Below are 26620 nucleotides of genomic sequence, written 5' to 3'. Positions count from 1 at the left end.
AAGAAAGATACCCATAGGTTAAAAATTTTACTTTGTTATTATTAATGATTGATGTAATAGTCCTTTGATTGATCAGTGTCCCAATTTTAAATCTTCTAACTCCATATGAGCATTGCTCAGAATGTTACTTTTCTAAAGATTGTATAATTAAGATTTGCCATTATAATAAATAAAAACTTGTTTTTCCAAGTCCAAACCTTATTTAAGATGTATTTATTTGTCAAGACTCTTTCTACTCCATGGCTTAACTCCCAGTGAAGGTGGCAATTCTCTTTGCCATCACAGCCTTTTAGCTCCATCCATCCTGACCATATAGAATTTATGACATTGTATTGCCATCATTTCATTAGACACCTGTACTGTTGACAAAGTTGGGAGCTGCTTATGGGGAAGGGACCTGTCTTCTTTACTAGGGGAGGTATCCTCATTGTGAATAAATACAAGATAAATGTTTTCCAGATTATCTTGAACTCTCTTAATTAATCATGGAATATTATATAAAGCATTCAATTATAAAACATTAGTGGTCTGAGATTATTTCTGTGTAATTTGACTTGTAACTATGACATGATTTATTTAACATGCACTTTGGTGGTAAGATTTGTACATGTGTGAGGAAATTCAACATTTGATTCAGGGATCAAACAAAGGAAAACGAAACAGCCTGTAGCTTTTGACCTGCCTTCTGAAATCTCTGTCCATTACAATCTTGTTTCTGCTTTAGGCTGATCTCAAACGTTTAAGCCTTGTCTAGAAGGATAATTAGAAACCATCCAATTCAAGGTTATTTCTGTGGAGGTAAATTGACTTACAAACTGACACTTGCCTTGGCATTAACCTCGCTAGAAACAGAGTGAGGTTTGCTCTTTGTAAAAGACCATCCAGCTGACCTCCCCTCCCAGGCCTGTCTTCTTTCCAAACAGTGACTTGAGATTATTCATTGAAAAAGGAAAGTGATATATCAGGTTAGCTTTAAGGTATTTTTAGTGGATATTCAGGGAAACATCAGAATGGTACCTGTCAGAATTACTTCCAGGTTCTTTGGGAAAATTACTTTTCATTTCAAATAAATTCTTTAGCAGGAAACACAGATTGATCTACATTGAATATTACAAGAAACGAGACCTTCTTAGAGAACAGTGTTCGTGTGTTTTCAGTGTATCTTCAGAAACAACTTTTATACTTTAGCAAATAAATTATCCAGTAAATATTTTTTTGGATGTAGGGTTAGGTTCTGAAATACAGAAATAAGAAAGACACAGGCTCTCTTTAACAATTCTAATCTACTGGCAATAAAATACAAAAACTCATTATGGTTCTTTAGTACCACACTAAATATATTATGTTGTTTTTATTTTAAAACACCACAGAAGTACACCAATCAGTTATCTTCAAATAAAAATAACAATTGGATCCTTATCTCACACCATAAATAAAAATAAATTCTAAGTGAATTAAATACCTAAATGGAAAAGGCATAGCTTTTCTAAGCAAAGAATCAAGCATATGTTTATAACCTCAGGGCCTTTCTAAACCAGTTTCAGAAAACATAGCTAAGTCTTAAAATAAGAATTTGATAAATTTGATTAAATCAAAATATAATTTTTGTACATTGGAGGAAACTATAAACAAAATTAAGAGAAGATATTTTTACTCATTCTACCAACAAAAGAGTATGCAAAGAACCCTACATAAGTAAGAAAAATCTAGTGGAAAAATGAGGCAAATGGGTTTGTGTAGAAAATCCCCAAAGAGAAAACATAAGCATCCAAAACATAGTAGAAATAAAAGAAATGTAAACTTAAAAATCCACATTGAAATTCCATTTTATACATATTAAAATGAAAGAAAAGAAGAAGAGGTCTGATAAGGTGAAGTGCTGGCATGTATATGGAGCAATGAAAGCTACCTATACGTGACTGGTAGGAATACCAACGGAGGTGATACTTGGAGAGCAGTGAAAATGAACAAGCCAGGGAGGGCTACATGTGTCAACATTTAAAGCGATCTCAAAAAATGCTATGTGGCAGAAAAAAATGCACGGAGGATATTATTCATGTCTCAAATGGGTACATTTTCTACCACACTGCTGTTTCCTACTTCCATTGAAACAGTCAGTTCATTAAGTTATGGTCAGTTTCTTATGACCCTAGCTCATAACATTTGGTAGGTGCCCACAGGATTTTGATCACGCTATTGGTACTTGGTAGATAAGTCACCAAGAATGAAAACAGACCTTTCAAATTTTGTCTTTATGTACAAAGAACCAAAATACTTGTACCCGTAAGTCATCTTTGTGGTTCATCCAGCCCTAAGGATTAGGGCCAGCTCAGGACATGCTAGGCCTGGCCTTAGTTTCCCCCCGGACCAGCTGGGAAGGAACATTTCACCTCTTACTGACACTCACATAACCCTGCTGTTCACATACTTTGAATCCATTTTTCTTATAAGAATTTTTTCTTGGGTAGGACATGGTGATTCACACCTGTAATCCCAGCCACTTGGGAGGCAGAGATTGGGAAGATCATGGTTCTAGGCCAGTTTGGGAAAAAATGTAATGAACCCCCCATCTCAAAAACAAGCTGGGCGTGGTGGCATGTGTCTGTAATTCCAGCTATGAGAAGTGGTAGGAGGACTGTGGTCTAAGACCAGTCCAGGCAAAAAGTGTGAGACCCTACCTGAAAAATAACTAAAACAACAATAACAAAATGCTGGGGGCATGGCTCAATTGGTGGAGCACTTACTTAACCTAATATGTGCAAGGCCTGATTTTAAAACTCAGTACTACAAAAAACCAAGAAATGAACATAAAAAAGAATTTTCTCTTGAGTGGTCTAGAGTGTGGTGTTTTGACTTTTGAGTGATTATCTGTGTGAGCTCTTACCAGTTTTTGCTTGTATCAAATGTATTTGTCTTAGTTTCACAGAACTCCATTTTCTTACATTATTTTGAGGGAAATGCTTGTTCTTATCCCTGCTGTTCATAATCTTGTACATTTCCACATATTCTCTCCTGGTTTCACTATTTCAGGCTGTTTCAGTCTTTATAAGACTGTGCCCATACTCACTTAACTTCTTTCTTTAAGGAGCTTCCTCTCTAATTTTTTTTTTCTGGTACTTGAAGTAAGGCACAAGGAATTGGTTGTGAGGTAAGCAAGGCATTTAGATTTTGCATGAGGTGTTTATCTATAATAGTACATGGTATACCAGGGGACATTTGGTAATGTTTTCTGGTGGCATCACAAAAGAAGGTTTAACTAGATTTCTAGCTATGTGATCTTGTCAAAACACGTAAAAGTTCTTGAACTTGGAAAAGACTCATAAAAGTTGTAAACCATTGAAGGATGGCAATAATAAAAGATCTCATAGCATTGTGCAATTTAATGTATTTGACAGTACACTGTAAACTATACAGTGCCATATGCATATTAGATATTAGTGTCATTAGATATTAGTGTCCAGGTGACTCACACCTGGAATCCTAGCTACTTGGGAGGTAGAGATTGTGAGGATTGCAGTTTGAGGCTAGCCCAGGCAAAAAATTTGTGAGACCTCCATCTCAATGAATAAAAGGTGAGAATAGTGATAGGCACCTGCCATTCCAGCTATGTAGGGAGGAACAGATAGGAGGATCAAGGTCCAGGCCAGCCTGGACATAAAGTGAGACCCTATTCCAAAAATAGCCAATGCAAAAATAGCTGGTGGAGTAGTTTAAATGGTACAGCGCCTGCCCAACAAACATTAGATGTTAAAGATTCAAACCCTAGTATCACCAAAAAAAAAAAAAAGCACCTAAAAACCTACTGAATTACAAAACATTATTTAAAATGATGTCAGAGAGACAAGGAAAATTCTTGAATATGGAAAAACCCCAGGACCCATCATACCATTGAATGATGTAGGTCAGGGTCATATGAACCCAAGAGATTTGAGGGAAGTACAATAAAGTAAAATCACTCAAATCTGACAGTTAGTGTTTTCTTATCTAGCTGCAGTGAGAAACTGGAAGGCTTTGACACAGCAGTAACTTTGGACTTTAACAGTGCCCATACAAATTTTCAGAGAATAAGCAAGGAACTTGAATTCATCACAAGTCATCTATTTGTATCCATGCAACCCGGGATAGTGGAATGAAAACAAAACAACAAAAAAAAATCAAATGCTCATACCACTACTTAATCTGTAGGGTGGTTTTGAGCAATTCAATTACTATTTGAATCTTTTCTTCATTTGTAAATGAAGAATATTACTGTGTGCTTCAAAAGTCTATTGAGGATTGATTGTGATGATATAGGTTATTTGCCATGGAAATATGAGTTAAGACTTTAGGACTTGTTACAGAGTTTAGAATAGTTAGTAGTATTTTCAAAGACCAGGTTATCTGTGTTACATAGTCAAGAAATGTGATCTTTTGTGTTAGCACATCTATTGGTCCAATGGGCTATTTCTTAGACCATTAGATCAACTAATAGACTGAACTATAATGGATAAGAATTTGGGAGCAGAGAAGTAGATGAAATTTGAAAATAAAAATACATTTAAAGTATTAATTACGTAGTGCAAGGTATTTATAATATGACTGTGATATCATTTATAATTTAATAAATGGACATGGTCTGTAGGAATCAAAGTCAAAAGAATGGTTGCTTTTAGAGGGGGAGGGAGAGTAACTGGAAAAAATAAGGAAGGAACTTTTCTAGGGTGATGGGAACATTCCTTGTCTTGAGTCACTATTAGTTACGTAAGTGTCTACATTTGTCAAAGCTTACTGAATTAAACATTTAGAATCTGTACTTCATATTTCAACAAAAATAATAAAGGCAGAACAATGTTTAAATGGAAAAATACTAGGTCTGAAAACAATAATCAAGTAGACATAGATTATCATAGTACAAGTAGAACATTCCATTGTTGTGAACAGAGGGAAAAGCATCGTTAAAATATGTAGAATGGAGCTGGTGTGCAGCTCGGTGGTAGAGCACTTACCTAGCTGCACGAGGCCCTGGGTTTGATCCCAGCACCAAAAAAGAAAAGCCAAAAAAAAAAAAAAGACCCCCCCCAAAAAAAAACACCTTAAAAAAATAGCTAGAATGGAGCTAATCCAAGAATGTCCCCTATAGGTGAGTGCTTGAAATTTGTTTTGAAACAAAGATGGTCTGCAAATTGGCAAAAAGAAGGAAAAACCTTATAAATTCTGGAAACCATATGCATAGGACTCAGAGGGAGCAAGGTGCAAACTGAGGCAGGATACCAGATTGGTTTCAAAAAGTTCATGATAGGGAAACAGTGGTTTGATGGGCCTACTCACCAAATGAAAATTGCAATAATAGCTTGTGGAAACTTAATAATTAGTCATTTAATTGTATTTTGGATTACTGGTATATAAATTACATGTATTTCTTTAGAGTGTTCTTTTTGAGAGCTTGAATTCTGGCTCATACAGCCTGAAGTGTGAAAACTTGCACTTATATTGCTAATATCTCTGTTACACCAGATGGTTAATGTTCACATGGTTATTAGTCCACTTAATTGGAACTAATGTGCACTTTGATGACTTTTATTTTACTCATTATCCTTTTGATTTATTTCCTAAGAATCCATTATGAAGAGTTTAACTCATCTTTTGTAGGACACAGAAAGTTTTTAATGTGTTAAAAGAATTTTTTTTTAGGCTATCTCAACTCAAAGATTGCAAGAATGTTTTCCACCATCCTGGCATATACTTCTAAGAAATTTCTGTATTCAGTCAGTTTGACAATTGAATCCATGAACTCTTGGTATAAAAGCCCTTGATACTAATTATTGTATTATGTTCCTCAAAGAACAGAAAGAGATTAAGATAAGGATAGTTTGCATAATTCAGTCTGTAATATAAAACATAGGAAAAGAGCAGTGTGGTGTTTGATATTTAAGCTATATGTGGAATACAACTATAAACTTTTAAAACAAATTCTCAAGAAAGTATCAGAGGCATGTATTTTTTTAAATACTTTGGGCACATTTTATCAAATTATTTAATTTGTAGTCTAGGAAACTTTAGCAAACTAAAATATTACCATTGATTAAAATGGAAGTGAGTCTATTTTTGTCTGATAAATTATTACTTTTTCTTGGGAAGGAAAAAGTAGCACCTCACAAATCAAGTGATGATGGGAAGCTGTACTGTAAATACACTGAGTTTGAGAATTGTTATCTCTCAAAGGATATACATTAAGGATAATGTCATCATTTATGCTTGTCTCATTAACTTTCTATTTATCGGATTTCTTTAGTTAACCCAGGTCTGGTTAGAGTTATAAGCTGCTTTTACCTGGATTGGCCCCTGTCCAGTTTTCACACTGTGTCAATACATTTGTTGTGGTCTCGTGTGGTCCTTGGTCAGAAGACACCCAGAGTCTTTGTTTACCTTGTGGGAGAATCCAGGCAAAACACATGAATGTATTATATTGAAAGGTGCCTTGACAACTATTAAATTTTTGGGGGGAATTGAGAGATTCAGGGAAAGAGAGAAAAAAATGTTCCATCTAAAATAGGTTAAGTTATAACAGTCCTAGTCTCTCCCCATCTTAATCTGCCTCACACTCAGAATTAAAAAAAAGTATTCCTAAGAAATAGCTTTTGAAGACTAAGGAAGTCTCTTGGAAACATAAAGTATGTTTGGCTTCTTCTATGTCATATATGAAAAATTAATCGAATTTTTTTAATGACTGGCTTATGGAATTGGTCTCGTATTCTCCAGTTACACCTGTGTATGGATAAATGGGTATATCATGTACTAACTTCTGTGAAAAATTGTGATTACTTTGTGGTAGAACTGACAATATTAAGAATTTATGAATTAGAGATTTATTTTGGTAAAAATGGAACTTGTTTTAAACCAAATACCATAATAAACAAACCCCTCCATCTGTAATGGTTCACCAGAATTTCTTTTTTTTTTTTTTTCATTTTTCTTTTATTATTCATATGTGCATACAAGGCTTGGTTTATTTCTCCCCCCTGCCCCCACCCCCTCCCTTACCACCCACTCCACCCCCTCCCGCTCCCCCCCTCAATACCCAGCAGAAACTATTTTGCCCTTATCTCTAATTTTGTTGTAGAGAGAGTATAAGCAATAATAGGAAGGAACAAGGGGTTTTGCTGGTTGAGATAAGGATAGCTATACAGGGCATTGACTCACATTGATTTCCTGTGCATGGGTGTTACCTTCTAGGTTAATTCTTTTTAATCTAACCTTTTCTCTAGTTCCTGGTCCCCTTTTCCTATTGGCCTCAGTTGCTTTAAGGTATCTGCTTTAGTTTCTCTGCATTAAGGGCAACAAATGCTAGCTAGTTTTTTAGGTGTCTTATCTATCCTCACCCCTCCCTTGTGTGCTCTCGCTTTTATCATGTGCTCATAGTCCATTCCCCTTGTTGTGTTTGCCCTTGATCTAATGTCCACATATGAGGGAGAACATACGATTTTTGGTCTTTTGAGCCAGGCTAACCTCACTCAGAATGATGTTCTCCAGTTCCATCCATTTACCAGCGAATGATAACATTTCGTTCTTCTTCATGGCTGCATAAAATTCCATTGTGTATAGATACCACATTTTCTTAATCCATTCGTCAGTGGTGGGGCATCTTGGCTGTTTCCATAACTTGGCTATTGTGAATAGTGCCGCAATAAACATGGATGTGCAGGTGCCTCTGGAGTAACAGTCTTTTGGGTATATCCCCAAGAGTGGTATTGCTGGATCAAGTGGTAGATCGATGTCCAGCTTTTTAAGTAGCCTCCAAATTTTTTTCCAGAGTGGTTGTACTAGTCTACATTCCCACCAACAGTGTAAGAGGGTTCCTTTTTCCCCGCATCCTCGCCAACACCTGTTGTTGGTGGTGTTGCTGATGATGGCTATTCTAACAGGGGTGAGGTGGAATCTTAGTGTGGTTTTAATTTGCATTTCCTTTATTGCTAGAGATGGTGAGCATTTTTTCATGTGTTTTCTGGCCATTTGAATTTCTTCTTTTGAGAAAGTTCTGTTTAGTTCACATGCCCATTTCTTTATTGGTTCATTAGTTTTGGGAGAATTTAGTTTTTTAAGTTCCCTGTATATTCTGGTTATCAGTCCTTTGTCTGATGTATAGTTGGCAAATATTTTCTCCCACTCTGTGGGTGTTCTCTTCAGTTTAGAGACCATTTCTTTTGATGAACAGAAGCTTTTTAGTTTTATGAGGTCCCATTTATCTATGCTATCTCTTAGTTGCTGTGCTGCTGGGGTTTCATTGAGAAAGTTCTTACCTATACCTACTAACTCCAGAGTATTTCCTACTCTTTCTTGTATCAACTTAAGAGTTTGGGGTCTGATATTAAGATCCTTGATCCATTTTGAGTTAATCTTGGTATAGGGTGATATACATGGATCTAGTTTCAGTTTTTTGCAGACTGCTAACCAGTTTTCCCAGCAGTTTTTGTTGAAGAGGCTGCTATTTCTCCATCGTATATTTTTAGCTCCTTTGTCAAAGATAAGTTGCTTATAGTTGTGTGGCTTCATATCTGGATCCTCTATTCTGTTCCACTGGTCTTCATGTCTGTTTTTGTGCCAGTACCATGCTGTTTTTATTATTATTGCTTTGTAATATAGTTTGAAGTCAGGTATTGTGATACCTCCTGCATTGTTCTTTTGACTGAGTATTGCCTTGGCTATTCGTGGCCTCTTGTGTTTCCATATAAATTTAACAGTAGATTTTTCAATCTCTTTGATGAATGTCATTGGAATTTTGATGGGAATTGCATTAAACATGTAGATTACTTTTGGGAGTATAGACATTTTTACTATGTTGATTCTACCAATCCATGAGCATGGGAGATCTCTCCACTTTCTATAGTCTTCCTCAATCTCTTTCTTCAGAAGTGTATAGTTTTCCTTGTAGAGGTCTTTCACATCTTTTGTTAGGTTTACACCTAGGTATTTGATTTTGTTTGAGGCTATTGTAAATGGAATTGTTTTCATACATTCTTTTTCCGTTTGCTCATTGTTAGTGTATAGAAATGCTAATGAATTTTCTATGTTGATTTTATATCCTGCTACCTTGCTATAGCTATTGATGATGTCTAGAAGCTTCTGAGTAGAGTTTTTTGGGTCTTTAAGGTATAGGATCATGTCATCTGCAAATAGGGATATTTTGACAGTTTCTTTACCTATTTGTATTCCTTTTATTCCTTCTTCTTGCCTAATTGCTCTGGCTAGGAATTCCAGTATTATGTTGAATAGGAGTGGAGATAGTGGGCATCCTTGTCTGGTTCCTGATTTTAGAGGGAATGGTTTTAATTTTTCTCCGTTAAGTATAATGCTGGCTGTAGGTTTGTCATATATAGCTTTTATAATGTTGAGGAACTTTCCTTCTATTCCTAGTTTTCTTAGAGCTTTTATCATGAAATGATGTTGGATCTTATCAAAGGCTTTTTCTGCATCTATTGAGATGATCAAGTGTTTTTTGTCTTTGCTTCTGTTAATGTGGTTTATTACGTTTATTGATTTTCGTATGTTGAACCACCCCTGCATCCCTGGGATGAAGCCTACCTGGTCGTGGTGAATAATCTTTTTGATGTGTTGCTGAATTCGATTTGCCATTATTTTGTTGAGGATTTTTGCATCAATGTTCATTAAGGAGATTGGCCTATAGTTCTCCTTTTTGGAGGTGTCTTTGCCTGGTTTTGGGATAAGTGTAATAGTGGCTTCATAAAATGTGTTTGGCAGTTTTCCTTCCCTTTCTATTTCATGGAACAGTTTAAGGAGGGTTGGTATCAGTTCTTCTTTAAAGGTCTGATAGAATTCAGCAGAGAATCCATCAGGTCCTGGACTTTTCTTTTTGGGGAGACTCTTGATTGCTGCTTCAATTTCATTTTGTGTTATAGGTCTATTCAGGTGATTAATTTCCTCTTGGTTCAGTTTTGGATGATCATATGTATCTAGAAATCTGTCCATTTCTTTTAGATTTTCAAATTTATTTGAATATAGGTTCTCAAAGTAGTCTCTGATGATTTCCTGGACTTCCATGGTGTTTGTTGTTATCTCCCCTTTTGCATTCCTGATTCTACTAATTTGGGTTTTTTCTCTCCTCATTTTAGTCAGGTTTGCCAGGGGTCTATCGATCTTGTTTATTTTTTCAAAGAACCAATCACCAGAATTTCTTAATTTGGCCTTAATCGAAAGAGAGATGGAGCTTGTCATTATGTCTGCTGGTTCTCAAGGAGAAATATGGAAAATGTCTTCCTGCATATGCCATGCCTTGGCTTGTGTAGTTTTGTCACTGGGATTCTTCACAATCCACATATCCTGTCTTCCATGCCCTTCACTCCCACCCTGGAAACCCCTCTATTATTCCTCCCTGTGGACTGTATGATTTAAAAATTATTTGTCTTCCAAAAATAATATACCAATTTTTACATTCTTTTATTAACACAATATAGAACTATAGGTAAGAGTAATGTTCAATGTAAAGGAATCTATTTCTACAAACAGATTTGACATTTTACTTGACTTTGGGAGCCATATTACACAAAAACATATACTTTTCATCATTTAAAAAATGATGAAAACAATTTATTGATTTTCCATTTTGGCCTATAAGTAGTCTAGGCTGGCTCAAAGTCCTGTTAGCATGAACCTATAATCAAGCCAAAAGCAGTCACATGTTACACCAGACCCCTTTTTGTGTGACCATGGATTATAACTTTGTAAAAGTGACTTTATTTGAGATGAATTTAAACAATAACAAGAATGCTGAGAAAAGAAGTCATCAGCAGCGGTTTATGAGTTATAGAAACAAAGAGCCCCAACTGTGCTCACTATAAGTAGAGTGTTTTTAAAAAACCAGAGAAGGTGTTTGAATTGATGAGCTGTTTGAATTGGTCCTCTGACCTCTGGAATGACCTGCGCCATTACCTCCTCAGGTTTGAAAGATAATTGCCTTCCTCTTCTTTCCCCCTAAGGCAACCCTGACCAAAATTTCAGCTTTTCCATTTGAAGGGTGGTACTCATGGTATAATGCATTGGGTCAGCCTTATGACCTTGCACATCTGTGTCTCACTAGGACCACCAAGTAGAGATAGCCACTTCTGCTGCTGCCTTTAGATGGGAACTGAGAGAAGCGCTTCCTCAAATCCAAATCATTCTGCATCATAGATCTTAAGAGAGGAGGATCATTCTGTTTTAGCCTAAAACTGTTTTCTTCATCGTCATTTTTTGGAAAATACTATATTTAGAGAGCTAAAAATAAAATAAGTTATTTGAAAGTAGTCAAATATGGTGGAATTATTTTACATGATACAGGTTATTTTAAATTTCTCCTATTTTCAACATGTCTAGCTACTGTCTTCAGAACACTTCTGGAATTGCTGTGGTGAATAGCATAATCAGTTCATATAAATTTGTTGTACATTACTAAAGGCTTTAATTGGAAATACAATAAATCCTTAAGCAAGGATTAGTCATTATAGAAACTTGATTTGCCACAGAAATGTTCACATTACACTAAAGTGAGATGTAAACAGTCCTTTGTACTTGCTTGTCATTATAACTCACAGATGTCTTGGCTCCAAGAGCACATGTATTAAATGAGTGCTGGCTTGGTTTTATGCCAGGGTTAAGGCTTAGTGATGTTAAGAGCCCAGAACATCTCATGATGGGAGGTCAAGCTAACTGCCTTTTCTCCCAGGAGCTCTAGGCCAGGCCTTGGAGCCTCACTGATGGAGAGTAGAAGCCCAGTACAGTACTCCTCTACAACATGCTTCAAGCTTTCTCACAACTAGAGTCCAAGCTTACCAATCTGTGAAGACTGTAAGAGATAAATTGAAAATCTTGCAGAAAGTCCTACTTTAGGACCATTATTGACTGGTTTAGATGCTTCCAAAATGGCTGTATTTCCCACAGTGTGTATCTATCTGGGGAAACTGAGAGTGCAGAGTGCATCTGTCCTGGTGTTTACAAAAATTATGTGTATGTTTGTGTTAGTAAGAAGTGGGAGGAAGGAGAAGGAGAATAGGAACAAGGCTATATGAAAGAAGATCTCTAGGTCAGATTATTAATTTTGATAGAAGTGATGTCTGCTGGGAATGAATTCATAGAAGGACCTATGTCTTGTAGCTGGAAGGATGAACCTGGGTTTTCAGGGTTTTAAGCATTGACTGATTGACCACTGGGTTCAAAGCCAGTAGAGACTAAACTAGGCTAATATTCCTATTAGAATTTAGCATTTTAGTTACTGCTCTAATTAAGGAATCATATACATTTTGAATGGACTGCCCCAATCCTGTAATTTTTAGATTTGCAGACTGTAAAGTTCTTTGGGAATGTATGTATTACATTCATATTAGAAATGTTGGTATAACATGTTAAGTGTATACTTAGCAAACTACTTGTTTGTTGATGTCTAGTTTGGTAAAAAGGCTTCAGTGACCAGATTGAAATATCAAGGGATAAAAAATTTGTATTGTTCTCATACAGTTGGAATGTTCTGTATTTACTAAATTATTCATCATTTTGTTGAAGCTATTAATACCCTCTAAATGGTATTAATATATTTTGGGGCCATTCATGTATAATTATTATCACTCTTTCAAGTAATAAATTAAGAATGAAAAGTGAAAATTTAAATTAATTTTGTATGAGAGCTAGACTTCTTGAATACAGCAGCAACAGCTACAGCCCCTTGTTATCATAGAGATGTATTCACAATACTTGTGAATAAAGGAGACCAGAGAATGCAGTTCTGTTAAGCAAAGAGTAACTTTCATGTGCCAATAGTTCCTGTGCTTCTGTTTCTAACATGAGGGACACTTCTTTTTTTTTATGTTTAATTTTATTTTTATTATTTTTAAAATTTTATTATTCATATGTGCATACAAGGCTTGGGTCATTTCTCCCCCCTGCCCCCACCCCCTCCCTTACCACCCACTCTGCCCCCTCCCTCCCCCCCAACCCCTCAATACCCAGCAGAAACTATTTTGCCCTTATTTCTAATTTTGTTGTAGAGAGAGTATAAGCAATAATAGGAAGGAACAAGGGTTTTTGCTGGTTGAGATAAGGATAGCTATACAGGGAGTTGACTCACATTAATTTCCTGTGCATGTGTGTTACCTTCTAGGTTAATTCTTTTTGATCTCACCTTTTCTCTAGTTCCTGGTCCCCTTTTCCTGTTGGCCTCAGTTGCTTTTAAGGTATCTGCTTTAGTTTCTCTGCATTAAGGGCAACAAATGCTAGCTAATTTTCTAAGTGTCTTACCTATCCTCACCCCTCCCTTGTGTGCTCTCGCTTTTATCATGTGCTCAAAGTCCAATCCCATTGTTGTGTTTGCCCTTGATCTAATGTCCACGTATGAGGGAGAACATACGATTTTTGGTCTTTTGGGCCAGGCTAACCTCACTCAGAATGATGTTCTCCAATTCCATCCATTTACCAGCAAATGATAACATTTCGTTCTTCTTCATGGCTGCATAAAATTCCATTGTGTATAGATACCACATTTTCTTAATCCATTTGTCAGTGGTGGGGCATCTTGGCTGTTTCCATAACTTGGCTATTGTGAATAGTGCCGCAATAAACATGGGTGTGCAGGTGCCTCTGGAGTAACCTGTGTGAGGGACACTTCTGAGTCTATAGTACTACCATTTGATTAACATTGTGATAGAAAATAATAAATTGATTTTTAATTGTTAATTAACAATAATTAAGAATAAGATTAAATATTGAATCTGTTTTCTTGAAAGAGTTTGATGTTTCCTTACAATGTAAGGTACCATAAATGTCATCTTGCCAAATGTAAATCCAGGTAAACATGAGGTATTGACTGGATATTTGCTCAGGGCCATGATCATAGTTGATAATGAGATTATTGCAAAGAGTATTCAGGCCTTCATTTAAGCTTTATTTAAAGTTGGGAAAGACAGAAAGTGATTAAATGAAAAAGGGGCTTAATTCCTACTTTCTTCATTGTCTTGTATGTGTTCCTCTTATTCATTCAAAGATGAGATCCCATTTTCCAGGTTGAGCCTCTTCCTCTCCTGCTGTTCAGTGTATGAGCAGCACTAGTGATATGACTAAGGGTGTTTGCCCTTCTACTCCCTGGGTCTGAAACGTACTAGTCCCCAGCCTGGATCTAGTGTTGAGTCCCTCAGAGGCCTTCAGCTGGTATCTGGACAAAGTCTGCACATGTGGAGAACAGATTCAGGCTGAGTTGACTGCTTGGCTCATCTCTGCCTAGATTGGCTGAAGGTGGCAAGCCCTGCTTCCAAGAGGTTTAATGGTTGGGGCAGGGGCAACCATAGGCAGGAAAGAAACCAATGAGTTTGTAACATGAGCAAAGAAGCATGTCACATTATGAAAGACCAAAAAGCCATAGAAGCATCCATCCAGAGACCATGCAAATGTTTTCAGAACTGTATTTCTTACACATTATCATGGAGGAAGCAATACAAAAACAAAGATTGCTAAAGATGTGCAAGAAGAGACAAACCAGAATGTTCCATTTTCTTCCTGGTTGACAGTGTTCTCCCCTCACTTCTAGGCCAGATGGCCACAGACTGATATTGCAAGAAGAGGCTGACCCCCAATTAATTATTGATGTGACAGGGAAACAATCACAGTGGGTGCCTCACAAGGCAGCACACTCTAGAAGACAGTCCTGGGTTTCAGAAAACACATCACACTACCATCAGCATTTGCAGTACTAATGACATACTAACAATAATCTGTGTTGTCACTAGTCATGGCTTGAGGTGACTTTGAATATTATCCTGACATTTGCATGTAGAAATTATAGACCTGATTTAAATGCTTGTTAGAAATTTAGTTATATGTTTCCCAAAAGACTTTTACTGTAAATATCTTCTTAATTTTCTCTTAGAAATATTTAGTGTTTTAGAGAAATTTACCATTGAGTTGTTAAGTATTTCCTTGCTGTCTGTGGAATAGTTAGGTTAGTGATCTAAGAAAGCTGCTATGGGTTGTGTGTGTGTTAGAGACTGTCTGTGATTTTTAATCACGCAGATACTGACTTTTGATGGCATTTGTCCCAGTTATAGTAGATACATCATTTTGGGGGTCTCACTAATTTTTTGCCTCAAACAACCATCTTCCTGAGCATCACCTCCTGAATAGCTGGGATTTATGGGCATGTATTTGATTTTCATTTCTTTGATGTTGAGCATCTTTTCATATGATTTCTGGCTGTTTAGGTTCTTCTTTGGAGAAATGTCTACTCAAATCCTTTGTCCATTTTTTAATTGGGTTATTTATTATTTTTGTTATTGAGTTATCATATACATGATGTGGAGGTATTTTCCTCCCAGTCTGGGGAGTTATCTTTTCACTCTCTGGGTTGTTTCCTTTGTTGTGTAGAACCTGTTTGGTTGGCTGTAGTCCTCTTGACCATTTTTGCTTCTGTTGTCTGTGTCTTTGGTGTCATGTCCAGGAAGTCATTGCCAAGGCCAATGTTCTGATGTGTTTCCTATACATTTTCTTCTAGGAGTTTTATAGTTTTAGGTCTTATGTCTAAGTCTTCCATTTGTTTTGAGTTGATCCTTGTATGTGGTGTAAGATAAGGGTCCAGTTTTTTTCTTTTGCATGTGGATATTCAGTTTCCCCAACACCATTTTCTGAAGAGTCCATCCTTTCTTCCACGTTCAGTCTTGGTACCCTTGCCAAAGTCATTTCACCATGTATATATGAGTTTATTTCTAGTGTCTTTAATTCTGTTCTATTGCTCTCTTTGTCTGACTTTATGCCAGTACCATTACTGTTTTGGTTAGTATAGATTTGTAATGTGTTTTGAAATCATGAAGTGTGAGGTTTCCAACTTTGTTCTTCTTTTTTCAGGATGGCTTTCTCTCTTTTGGGTTCTTTGAGATTTCATATGAATTTTAGAGTAGAGTCATCCCAGAAAGATTTGAGGAAGAGGACTTGGAAGTGGGCTTGGGGCAATTTAGGCAAAGAATTCTGAGCTAATCAGATCATGTTTAGATGAGGAAGGTACATAGTTGGGGGTTTATGGATTGCTCTCCCCATGGGGAGGGGTTTGGCCAGAGAAAGTCCCCTCTCTGGCCTTTGGAAGCGTGGGGCTGGAGGCAAAGCCTCTTCTTCCTGGTGGAAGGGCAGTACTGATTGGATGTAAGACCACCTGCAAATGGCAATTCCCCTATGGCACACTTTTCTTCCATAAAGGGAAGATAAGAGAAATAGATCCAGGTGATCAAATTAGGCAGGTTTATTGAGATGATGTAAGCCAAGAATTCACTAAATGCCAGCTGCCTTTATTGACTTTAAGTGTCCAGGTGCACAAATGTCCCTGGCTGTGACACTCCCTAATTACAGGGCCTCGGCCAGTGACTTGACTTCCTCAGACACCTGTTCTTCATGTATACAGTATGTGGAAAACACATGCACAGCCTCTGTAGCTGCCTCAACTATCAGGAGGCCTTCTAATTTCTGATCACACCAGAGAGAGATCCTGGCCCTCTGTCGCCCTCCATAATTTTCTTGATAAATTTCTCCAGGTGAAATCTGCCTCTGACCAGATAATCTAACCATACCTTAAAAAAAGTCGGTTTGTTAAACCGGAAAGAAATTCTTGTCAAGTTATCCCCACTATTTAAAAAAATTTTTTTTCTACCTTAAGTATTACCTTCATGTCCTATCTCATTAATCTTCTTTTTCCTAGGCTATATTTTGCCAAAATGATCCTTAGAGCAATAATTGATAGGCTACCATGGCATTAGAGATTGTTGAAAACCATCATGAAAGCACCCCCATGCATTGAGATGATTAGGGGCTTGAGGGGTTTCTCTCTCTCTCTCTCTCTCTCTCTCTCTCTCTCTCTCCCCCTCTCCCCCTCTCCCCCTCCCCCCTTTCTTTCTTGTCCTTGTCTGAATTGGTGCTCCAAACAACCTGCGATTAAAGCCACAGAGTATTGTGAACAAAATCTGTGTTGGCCTCTTTTGTGTTCTATTTTAACAGAGCTGTTAATCACAAATGGTTGCTTATTTGGGTCTACATATTTTGCTACAATATTTTAAAAAGAGGAAATTGTTTATTTAATTAGTACCAAGTCAACATGTCTGCCATTTATATATAATAACAATTTCAGAAATATTTGGAATATGTAGGGATAATGAAATTATTGTACTGGGGAAAAACTTACCATCAAAGCAGAAGCAAGTGATGGATGAAACTTTTTTCTCTCTCTCTCTCATACTTTGGAAAACAATATTTTTTTAAATCAGAGATATAGCAAATATCTTTCATTGTAATACACAGGGATAAGGTATCTTGGAGTGATTGGGAGTAGTAAATCTTTAAAGTGCTAATTTGAAATCCTGTAATTTTTACATTTTCCATAGGCTTCAATTTGAACATAGGCACTGAAGTTTATTTCATATCAAAGGAAAATATGCATTTAACTTAAAAAGTACTATTTACAAAATTCAGTTGTGTCACTGTAATTATGAATGCAGGAATGATACATGATAAATTAGATGGTTTCTTTGTTTCGGAGTCTTTCCTCTTAAACTTGTATCTGTACTAATCTAGATTATTCTGATATGTATGGTATATGGTAATTAGAAGACTGTTTTACTATGTTCTAGGTAGGTTTGATGGTTCTTTGTTTTTGAGTTTAAAAAACAAAATCTGAATCCAAACCACAATTTCCCTTGGTTTTTTTATTTGTTTGTTTGTTTTTTTCCTTTCTTCCCTGAAGTATTTGTTTTCTGTATCTTGGATATGGGTAAATAAATAGCTCTTCCAGATAAAGTGGAATGTTTAGGTTTGCCATCATGGGTGACAAAAGCATAAATGTTGGATTCTACTTAATAATGTCTCATATCTCCTGGTGGAGTGTCAGGTAGAGCTTTGATTAAAAAGTGGGAAAATGTAAGCTCCAAAAAGTTTACAATTTAAAATAGAACAGACAGAAAAGCCCTAAATAGAAGGATTACTGGTTAACTTTTTCTAACTGATTCTGATTACAAGATAGATTTCCTAAATAGAGTATGTCTGTAGAATAAACAGTCATGCTCTTAATTAAGTGGGATGAGCAGTGAGTAGGCCTAAGACTCTTGTTTCCATGGTGCAGGGAAGAGAATGTGTTTGCACCTCCTACCAGGGAGCCATCCGTGCACTCCAGACTATTCTAAAGCCAGTGCTTTGGGAGAGAGATTAGGATTTTTTCCTTTTGCTCTCTTCCATGGCTTCTGTGAAACTCTTCAGACATTGTTTATAGAGAGGATCATCTTTCTGGAAAATGCAGGGCACACTGATTAATGAATCACAGAAGCAATTAGCTTTATAATACTGAGCATTAGTGGAAAGAGGCCACATAGTTTCCTCAGGTACAAGAGGAATGTCTAGAATAAAACAAATTAGCTTATGCTGATGCAAAGCTTTGCCTCCACAAAACTAGTCTTTTAATATTGATATACTTTGAGAAACCGATGGGCTAGTGTCAGGGCCATCAGGCAAGATTTTAAGACTTTATGGGAGCCAAAGAAAAAGGCTTGGCTGACATTATGTTTTAGGAAACACTTCCATGACAGTTACTCCATGAGAGATGTCGCCATATTCATTCCCGTACATTTAAAGATCAGACGCCTTCTGAAATTTGTTGATGAAATAAGATAGAATTTTTTGTGCTTAAAATGTTTCACTGAATTCACAGAAAGCATGTATCTGAGGGTAAACAGTCTTTTGCATTTTCCATAGCTAATTGGTAATTTTGAACTTCACATTAATTTGTCTGGAAGCCTGAAGTATTTATCTCTGGAAAAATGTAGTAAAATTGTGCCTGAAAGGAGTGTTAAAGACCCCAATATCTCTATTTAGAGATATGATTTAATTTTATTTAATGACTTTTAGTCAATGCTCTTAAATGTCCTTTCCATAAATTCCCCTATTGTTTGCCAAATAGTTGCCATTTATAGATCAGTAAAAGTCCATAGAGGTTAAGTGACATGTCAAAATAACACAGCCAGTGGCAGAATGAGAGAAAAGGAGTCCAGGCTTTCCATTTCTTCTCTTTTGCTCTGACTTAGCTAGTTCTGTTGTGAGGCCAGTGCAAGTCAATCTAAATGGAGGTTTCAGGTATGCTTGTAAAAGAGACAATTGTCTGGCCTGGATAAACCTGAACTGTTTTCATTGTTGTTGTTTTGAGGAGTACTCATTCCAGAGAATCTCTTGGCTAAACTGTGTCTCTCTTTACCAAAGAAGAAATGTAAAATTCAGCTGAGGAAAAGGTGAAGGGAACACATGTTTGAAGATGATTTCTGTGGATGAGAAAAAATAGTAAAAAGAGAGAACTGGTTTCTTTTACTATTTTAAGAACATGGCCCTTGGAACATGGTTCAGTGTAGCTATTTGTTCATTTATCCATAAGATTCTTCCTTGAGAGATGATATCAGTATATAGAATTAGACTTGCACTTCACGTTCTAGTCCGGTTTAATAATTCTTGGAATTACCTTACCATCTTTCAGAGTGTTTATATTGATGGTTCTGTGCCCATTTCTTTGTGGAAAATACCTCTCAGCTTTTAGCTAAAATAAAGAAACTGAAGATTGGAGCTCATTGTCTAGAACACAGGATTAGAATCAAGTTATGGCAGAAGCCAAGTGAGTGATGCTCAATTTGGCACAGGCTGTAAAGAAGCTGGTCTCTGTTAATCAAATGTCCTTGTTCCTACACAGGTGTTTCCCCAGGGGGCAGCTACTTGCACTTCCTTTCAAATGTTACAGGAGAGTGATTCACTGAAACAGGTGACCATTTCTCACGTTCATAACCCAATACACAATGGCAGTTCTTTCAGGACTCTGGCTCAGTGAGCTTTTTCACTTGCAGCAGGGAGATGGATTCTAGGCACTGTAGCACCCTCATTTCGTGCTTCTCTGTTTAACTGGCAGGCCACTGTCCCTGTCTTTAATTAAATTGCTTTTCAACCCAGTATCCTTGAAAGACAGCTTTTGTGAAGTGTGTCATACACTGCAGCTCTTCTTGCTCATTAGCACAATGGAAATAATGAAGTTGGGTCAGGAGAACAGTGTTAAAATAGCTATTAAGAGGGTCTTGTTGATTGTTGAGGGAAAAGAGAAGAGATGAACAGGAAGACAAAACCAAGTCCTTTCCCTTATTTTGGAAGTTTCTCTGGAAAAATGGTTCTGAATTGGGAGTAGGTAGTTTAGGACCTTCACTCCAAGACATACAACAGTATCTGAAGACATTTTTCATCATCACAACTGGGGAAGAGGGAGAAGATGGTGGGTGAGGCCAGGGCTGCTGCAAAATTTCCTCCAATGCACAGGACAGTCAGGCCCAAAATGTCCGAAGTGTTGAGAAACTCTGCTCTAGATGGGGAAATTAAAAGGCTTTAGAAAAACTGGCCTGTCTGCAAACAGACAGCAGATACTCTAGACTATCCCACTCAAGGCAGTGAAAGTACTGAAATGCTTGTGTTTTGGTTTTGACACTTCCTTGCTTTTTGGCAGTAACAGGTGCTTTGAGGTCATCTTGTGTATTTCTTGCCTCAGCCGGTTTTCCAAAGAGCCGCAGTTCCTTTCATTAAAGAGCAGTATTAGATGTGCATTAAGTGAGCTTATCGGCACTTAGTTTTTTAAAACCCCAAAACCTAAACTTGCTTTATTTTTAAGTCTTAGTCTTTGTCATATAAATAAATGTACTTTTAAAAAATGATTTTTCTGTAGTTGAGTTTATGTGGGACATTCACATTTACTCCAATAGTAGTAATATTTGAAAGTGGCATCTTATAAGCTAAGTGCAATCTGTAATAATGTGATTTCTGAAATATCTTTCTTTTATAACATGCTGATGGTGTTTGCAGCTACTGTTGCTTTAAGGGAACCTTGTTATTGAACACTTTTATCAGACAGGATTTTATTTGTTTTTATTCGATAACGTCCTTACAGCTGAAAGGCACTTAGTTATGCCTTGTTTATAGACAGATGATCTGAAGTGTGTAAAAATCTGTGTAATGGTGAACTTTGCTGGCAGAGTTTTACTGGGATTGAGTTTATTGTATAGTCTTTAATTAATCAATGTTCACGTCATAGAAATTTAAAGTTTAAATTCTTCTAAATGTTTTAATTCATAATGATTTCTAGAAAATTTTTTTACTTTTGTCTGTAACTGGTTTGTTTATTTCAAAAATTGTCTTCTATACCCATGATTGATCTGTATAAACTGTCAAGATTTTCTCTTTATGTGGCATCATTGATTTTTTTTGAGGGGAGGACTGGGATTTGAACTCAGAGCTTTGAGCTTGACAAGCAGGAGCTCACACCTCCAATCCATTTTTCTCTGGTTATTTTGGAGATGGAGTCTCAAGAATTATTTGCCTGGGCTAGCCTCAAACATGAGCCTCCCAATCTCAGCCTCTCAAGTAGCTAGGATTATAGGTGTGAACCAATGGTACCTGGCACATCGTTGATTTTTAAAACATCTCAGGAATAAGTAAATATAATTTTTTGTTTTAAGACAAGTTTTTTTTCTTATAATTTAAATATTTATTTTTGTACTAAGAGATCTCCTTAAGCACTGAAAATACATGTAATGAAAACATACAAACAAAACAAAAATTTCAAGGTTTTTTTTTTTTTTTTGATGGTCCTGGACTTTGAACTCAGGGCCTCACACTTGCTAGGCAGGCACCCTTAACACTCCACCAGCCCTTAAAATTTTTTCATATTCAGGGTCTGTTTGGGATCACTTTTAAACTTAGAGTTGTCAGTATCTTTTTCTTTTCTCCTGTCCTGGGGTTGGCTGCAGTCCTTCTGATCTCAGCCTTTCAGGTAGCTGGGATGATGAATGCGAACCACCACACTCAGCCATTGGGTGAGATGGGGTCATGTGAACTTTTTTGCCACAAGTGGTCTGGAACCGTGATCCTCCCTATTTTAGTCTCCCAAGTAGCTAGAACTACAGGTGTGAGCCACCAGCGCCTGGCTAATACCTGCATTTTTGTGAACATCACTGTCCTAGGTGTCATTACAACTTTTGGTCATATAACATTTAAAAATTGATTTATTGAAGTAAAATTCATATAATATAAAATTAACCATTTTGAAGTGAAGAATGCATTGGCATTTTAGTATATTCTACAGTGTTGTGTGATCACCACGTTTGTCTAGTTCCAAACATTTCCATCCTTTTAAAGTAAAACTTTTCTCTCAGATCCTGACAACCACCTATCTGTGTCCTGTCTTCATAGATTTGTCTGTTCTATATATTTCATATAAATGTTATTATACAATATATGACCTTTGTGTTTGATTTCTTCTACTTAACATAATGTGCAGGAGGTTCATTCACTTTGTAGCATGTATGAATACTTTGTCAGTTTTGAGGCTGAATAATGTCCCATTGTGTGACATTTCCACATTTTGCTTAATTCATCCATTGACAGATATTTAGGCTGCTTTCACCTTTTGCCTTTTGGTGAATAGTGGTGCTATGAACATGTATGTGCATGTATCTGAGTACCCATTTTCAGTTATTTTGGACATATGTCTTGGAGCAGTGTTGTAAGGTCGTATGACAGCTCTGTTTAACTTTTTGAGAAATAGCCAAACTGTTTTCCACAGAAGTGGAACAATTTTTTAAAAATTATTTCTAACTTTATGTCTGTTATCTAAATCAAAATACTTGATTTGGAAATATACTTTCCTAGATGCTTTGATTTTGCTATTAAAAATAAAATTATTCTTTAACATATCTACCATTTTGTTCCTGAAACTGCTTTAAAAAAGTCTTTGGATTAATTCCCATGTTCCTCTGAGGAGAGTTTGTAAGACTGTGAAAAAAGATTCTTTGCTTTTAATTTCTACTCTTCTGCTCTAAAACAATTAGCTAGCTATCCCCTGAATTCAGCAAATGCCAATTTAAATGTTCAGACACAGTTATGTACTTGCTACATGACTTAAACAAAACAAAAGAAAATCAAACCAAAACTTATACTGTGTGCTCAATAGCCCTTGATTTAGTTAAGGAGGTAATAAATAATTTATTTGTTCTGAATAGGGGAAAAATAGAGATATGCATTTGAAAATGTTCCCATGATATAGAAAGATAATTTTTTTCTTCCTTGCCATGTTGCTGGAGTTTTGAAGGTTTGCCTAAAAAGATAGTCTTTTAGGTTGCTCTCTTCTCTTGTAACATCACACAGCCTATCTCATTACCAGTTAGACTGAGAAATAGTGTGCGAATTCGGTGGTTTTTTATTTTGAGCAACCAACAGTTTGTGTTGTTTTCTAAGTACTTCATTTATGTAAACTTTATTTCCAAAAACAGAAAGGGAGACAGGGATCCTGTGTTAGCTTTTTCCTATCCTCAAATAAGTCAACACAGTGCTTGTTTATTACAGATTCTTAATAAATACTTGTTGAACTGAATTGGTAGTAAATTCTCCATACTGACAGGAACCTTCATGAGTGCAGGAAGCAAATTTGTCTGGTTCATAGGAATATCCCTAGCACCTGATGCTGTCTCTTCCATATATAAATTTATTGAATGAATGGGCAATAATAGAACATAAATATTTTCTAAGTGCTGTTAGAGCTAATTCTTTCCATATCAAAAGCCATTTTAATTTCTCTGTTTTTTATGTTTAGGGTATTCGGACATGAAAACATAATTTTTTCCTTAGAGGTAGGTATGCTAGGTTAATTGTAAATAATATAAATAAAAATTTGAAAATCTTTAGTTTGATCACATGAGGACATTTTATTGGGATAATACTTGGCTGTGTACCTTCTCCTATTGTGAACTGTCTTCAATCTATCAAATATATAAAATATTCCCAATTTGGATCTTTGGTTGTAATTGTCTTTTATGTTTTACAATTGCATTTAAAGTCATTTAGGATTTTCTTGCAATCATTTCTTGATTAAGGAACTCTATAAAGGTTTTTGCTGAGAAATATCATGTCAGTGTGGAAATGAAGCCATATAAGCAAAGTCCTATTGAAGCTTGGTGCTGGAAGATGGCACATAGTAAATTTAGCACTAGGTTGCCACAAATATTAGCTGTGAGAAATATTCTCCCATAGCTGGCTACCCTTATCTGAAAATACTATGGGCTGACAGTAAAAATTATTACAGTAGATTGACTTGGAAAATTCAGTAGTTCAACTTGAAACTGTTCACATTCTTTCTGACACTGACAAAAAAGTGGTGATGAGCTTCTGCTTGCTTTCAGATTAACTTTTTAAAAAAATCTGTGCTTAGGCACATACTCAGGAAAAACATTTAAAGATTCTGCGTGGGTTCTTCAAAACCTGTGGCACACAAATGAAAGATATTACTCAGAAAAGTCAGAATGAGCTTCTCCATGAAGAGCGAAGGGACACATATTAAATGGGCAGCTCTTCTTACACAGTAGCATTGCTCTTTTCTGGGTTTGGTTCAAGAAACACTCAGGAAGTCCAGGCTCTGTCCACTTACTTTAAAATGTTCTTTATTAGGAAATTTTAAAGAAAGTCCAAGTAAGTATTCAACTACAAAATCATTTTAACCTTTAAGACTTCAGACTGTAGGGACAAGCCAGGATTAAATAAATGGTGATAGAAGGGTATGGGCTTGTGTGTGATAGGCAAAAATAAGGAGACCTGGAGAGCCTGGGTAAAGAGTAGTGGATTTGTAGTTTGTTAGGATTTCCCAAGATTTCTTTCATGGTTTGTGTGTGTGCATGGGGTGTGCGGGGGTACTGGATATTGAACTCAGAGCCTTGCGTTTGCCAGGCAAGTGCAGTACCACTTGAGCCACACTTCAGTCCTTTTGCTTTTTATTTTCTTAATTATTATTTTTTTCAGGTTCTCTAAATTTGCTTAGGCTGGCCTTGCATCAGGATCTTCCTACCTCCGCCTCCTGAGTAGCTGGGATTACAGGCACTTGCCACTTCAAGGCTCCCAAGATTTCTTAAAGGGAGTAGTGTGCCCAGGTTTTCCTGGTGTGACACTGGCCAGAGGATTGAGGTTACATTGTTTAGCTGATCAGTGATCAGTTAATCGACAAAACCAAACTGGTTGCTTGACATCATGTAGACCAAAACATAAGCTTGCAATTGCTTAGATTTTTCCCTTTGCAACAGATTATGCTACCATTATGTGTTCAGAAATGAAATAGCAAAGAGAGTTGGTGCATTTGCTGCCCAACATGGGGATGCCTGCACCTTGCTCTGTAGTTCCACTTCTAGTTAGAAACTTTGTGAAAGCAAAAAATACTTGCCTGTGTGTGCTTCATTGCTCAGTTCAATTAAGTTCTTTAGGTATAATTTACTGCTAATTGCTCCTTACTCTCTTAGGTTTCATAGAGTTTCCATAAAACTTTCTTAAGACTAGAAAATGTAGCCCATTTCTTCCCACCTCATAGGCTGCATGAGCTGTTGTTCAGATCAGGGGAAGAAATGGATTCCAAAGAATTTCCATGTTACAATAATGCTTTTTAATTCTAGAAATTCTGTGTTTCTAAACTGAACTTATACAGTATCTCTGTGGGCCATGACATACTTTTACCACTGCCCTAAAGCTCTTATTTTTGTTTGAAATAAAGTTAATCAAATTCCTCTATGCTGGAACAAGCTTCAGTTAGTACAATAGGACTATTACAACCAGATATAAACAAAGTTAAAATGTTTTTAAAGCATTTTAGGCTTTTAAGTTATTCTGTGTACCAATGTAGAAAAGCCTAATTTATAGGAGAACCATGAAATATTACCAATGAAAGATGCCAATTAATTTACAGAAAGATTTAAGTTCAAAATTTTAAATTTGGGGGCTATGGAGGTGGCTCGTGGGTGGAGCACTTGCTTAGCATCTCCAAGGCCCAGGGTTTGATCCCTAATATCATAAAAAAAAACCCTAAAATTTGATCTATAAACCTAGCCCTCTGAAATTCTGTGAGTTGACATTTATGTTATATGTGGGTATATGAAAACTTTTACATAATGTGTTTTTCTAGATTATGTTGCTTGTTTTTTCAGTGAAGTTGACAAATCTTGTACATGCTATTTTTAGATTACTAATCTTTAAATGTATGTTATGCTTTTAAGTGACAGTTCTTGTTGTTTTGTTAAATTAAAGTCACTCCATTTTTAATATATTCAAATTTGTGACATGTTTCATAGAAGTCATAAATTTGGCAAATGCTTTGGCTAATAGGATCGTTTAAAAGGTCAAAATACTTGATAAGATGATGTACAGGTAGCTATCATTATCAGAAAATCTAGGTCAAACTAAATCAACAAGTATCCTCAAGAAAATAAGGGAATTATTTCTTAGTGATGGGGATAATGTAAAACAGTAAGGAATATGGACCAGAAGTTTTGAGATTTATTCTCTCCTTTTCCATTTTATCCCCAGATTAGGCTTCCTCTTCTGTTAAATAATAATAACAATAATAATGATGATGATGATGATGATGATGATTTACCTGCTTTCTTCAAAGTACATGGAATGAGAATGATAAATATGAAATGGACATGAAATTGAAAAACTTCTTCATAGTTACATAGATGATTCTTTGGGAGGTGTGAGGAATAATTTTCTTTGAACCATAATTTTTCCTCAGAATTTTTAAAGACTTCCATTT

At 36.3% G+C, this 26620-nt stretch overlaps 1 protein-coding gene across 14 annotated transcripts in view; it reads left to right on the top strand.

Moving 5' to 3' along the window:
- Window positions 1–26620, top strand: part of Bbs9 (Bardet-Biedl syndrome 9) — a 481139-nt gene that overhangs the window by 316931 nt on the left and 137588 nt on the right. The window contains exons 21-22 of one of the 14 annotated variants that reach the window (XM_074065321.1): window positions 19712–19780; window positions 23645–23674. The exons of 11 other annotated variants lie outside the window; for them this stretch is intronic. In XM_074065321.1, coding sequence (XP_073921422.1) covers window positions 19712–19780; window positions 23645–23659 — 84 coding nt within the window. In that variant the 3' untranslated portion in view covers window positions 23660–23674. Of the gene's footprint in view, window positions 1–19711; window positions 21081–23644; window positions 23675–26620 lie in introns of those variants that run through there. 2 more of the 14 variants (XM_074065325.1, XM_074065320.1) reach the window with 2 other exon arrangements.

This window comes from Castor canadensis, chromosome 2 (assembly GCF_047511655.1).
Source record: "Castor canadensis chromosome 2, mCasCan1.hap1v2, whole genome shotgun sequence".
Lineage (NCBI taxonomy): Eukaryota > Metazoa > Chordata > Mammalia > Rodentia > Castoridae > Castor > Castor canadensis.
The sequence above is the reverse complement of the archived record's forward strand: the minus strand, read 5'-3'. Positions and strand labels throughout refer to the sequence as shown.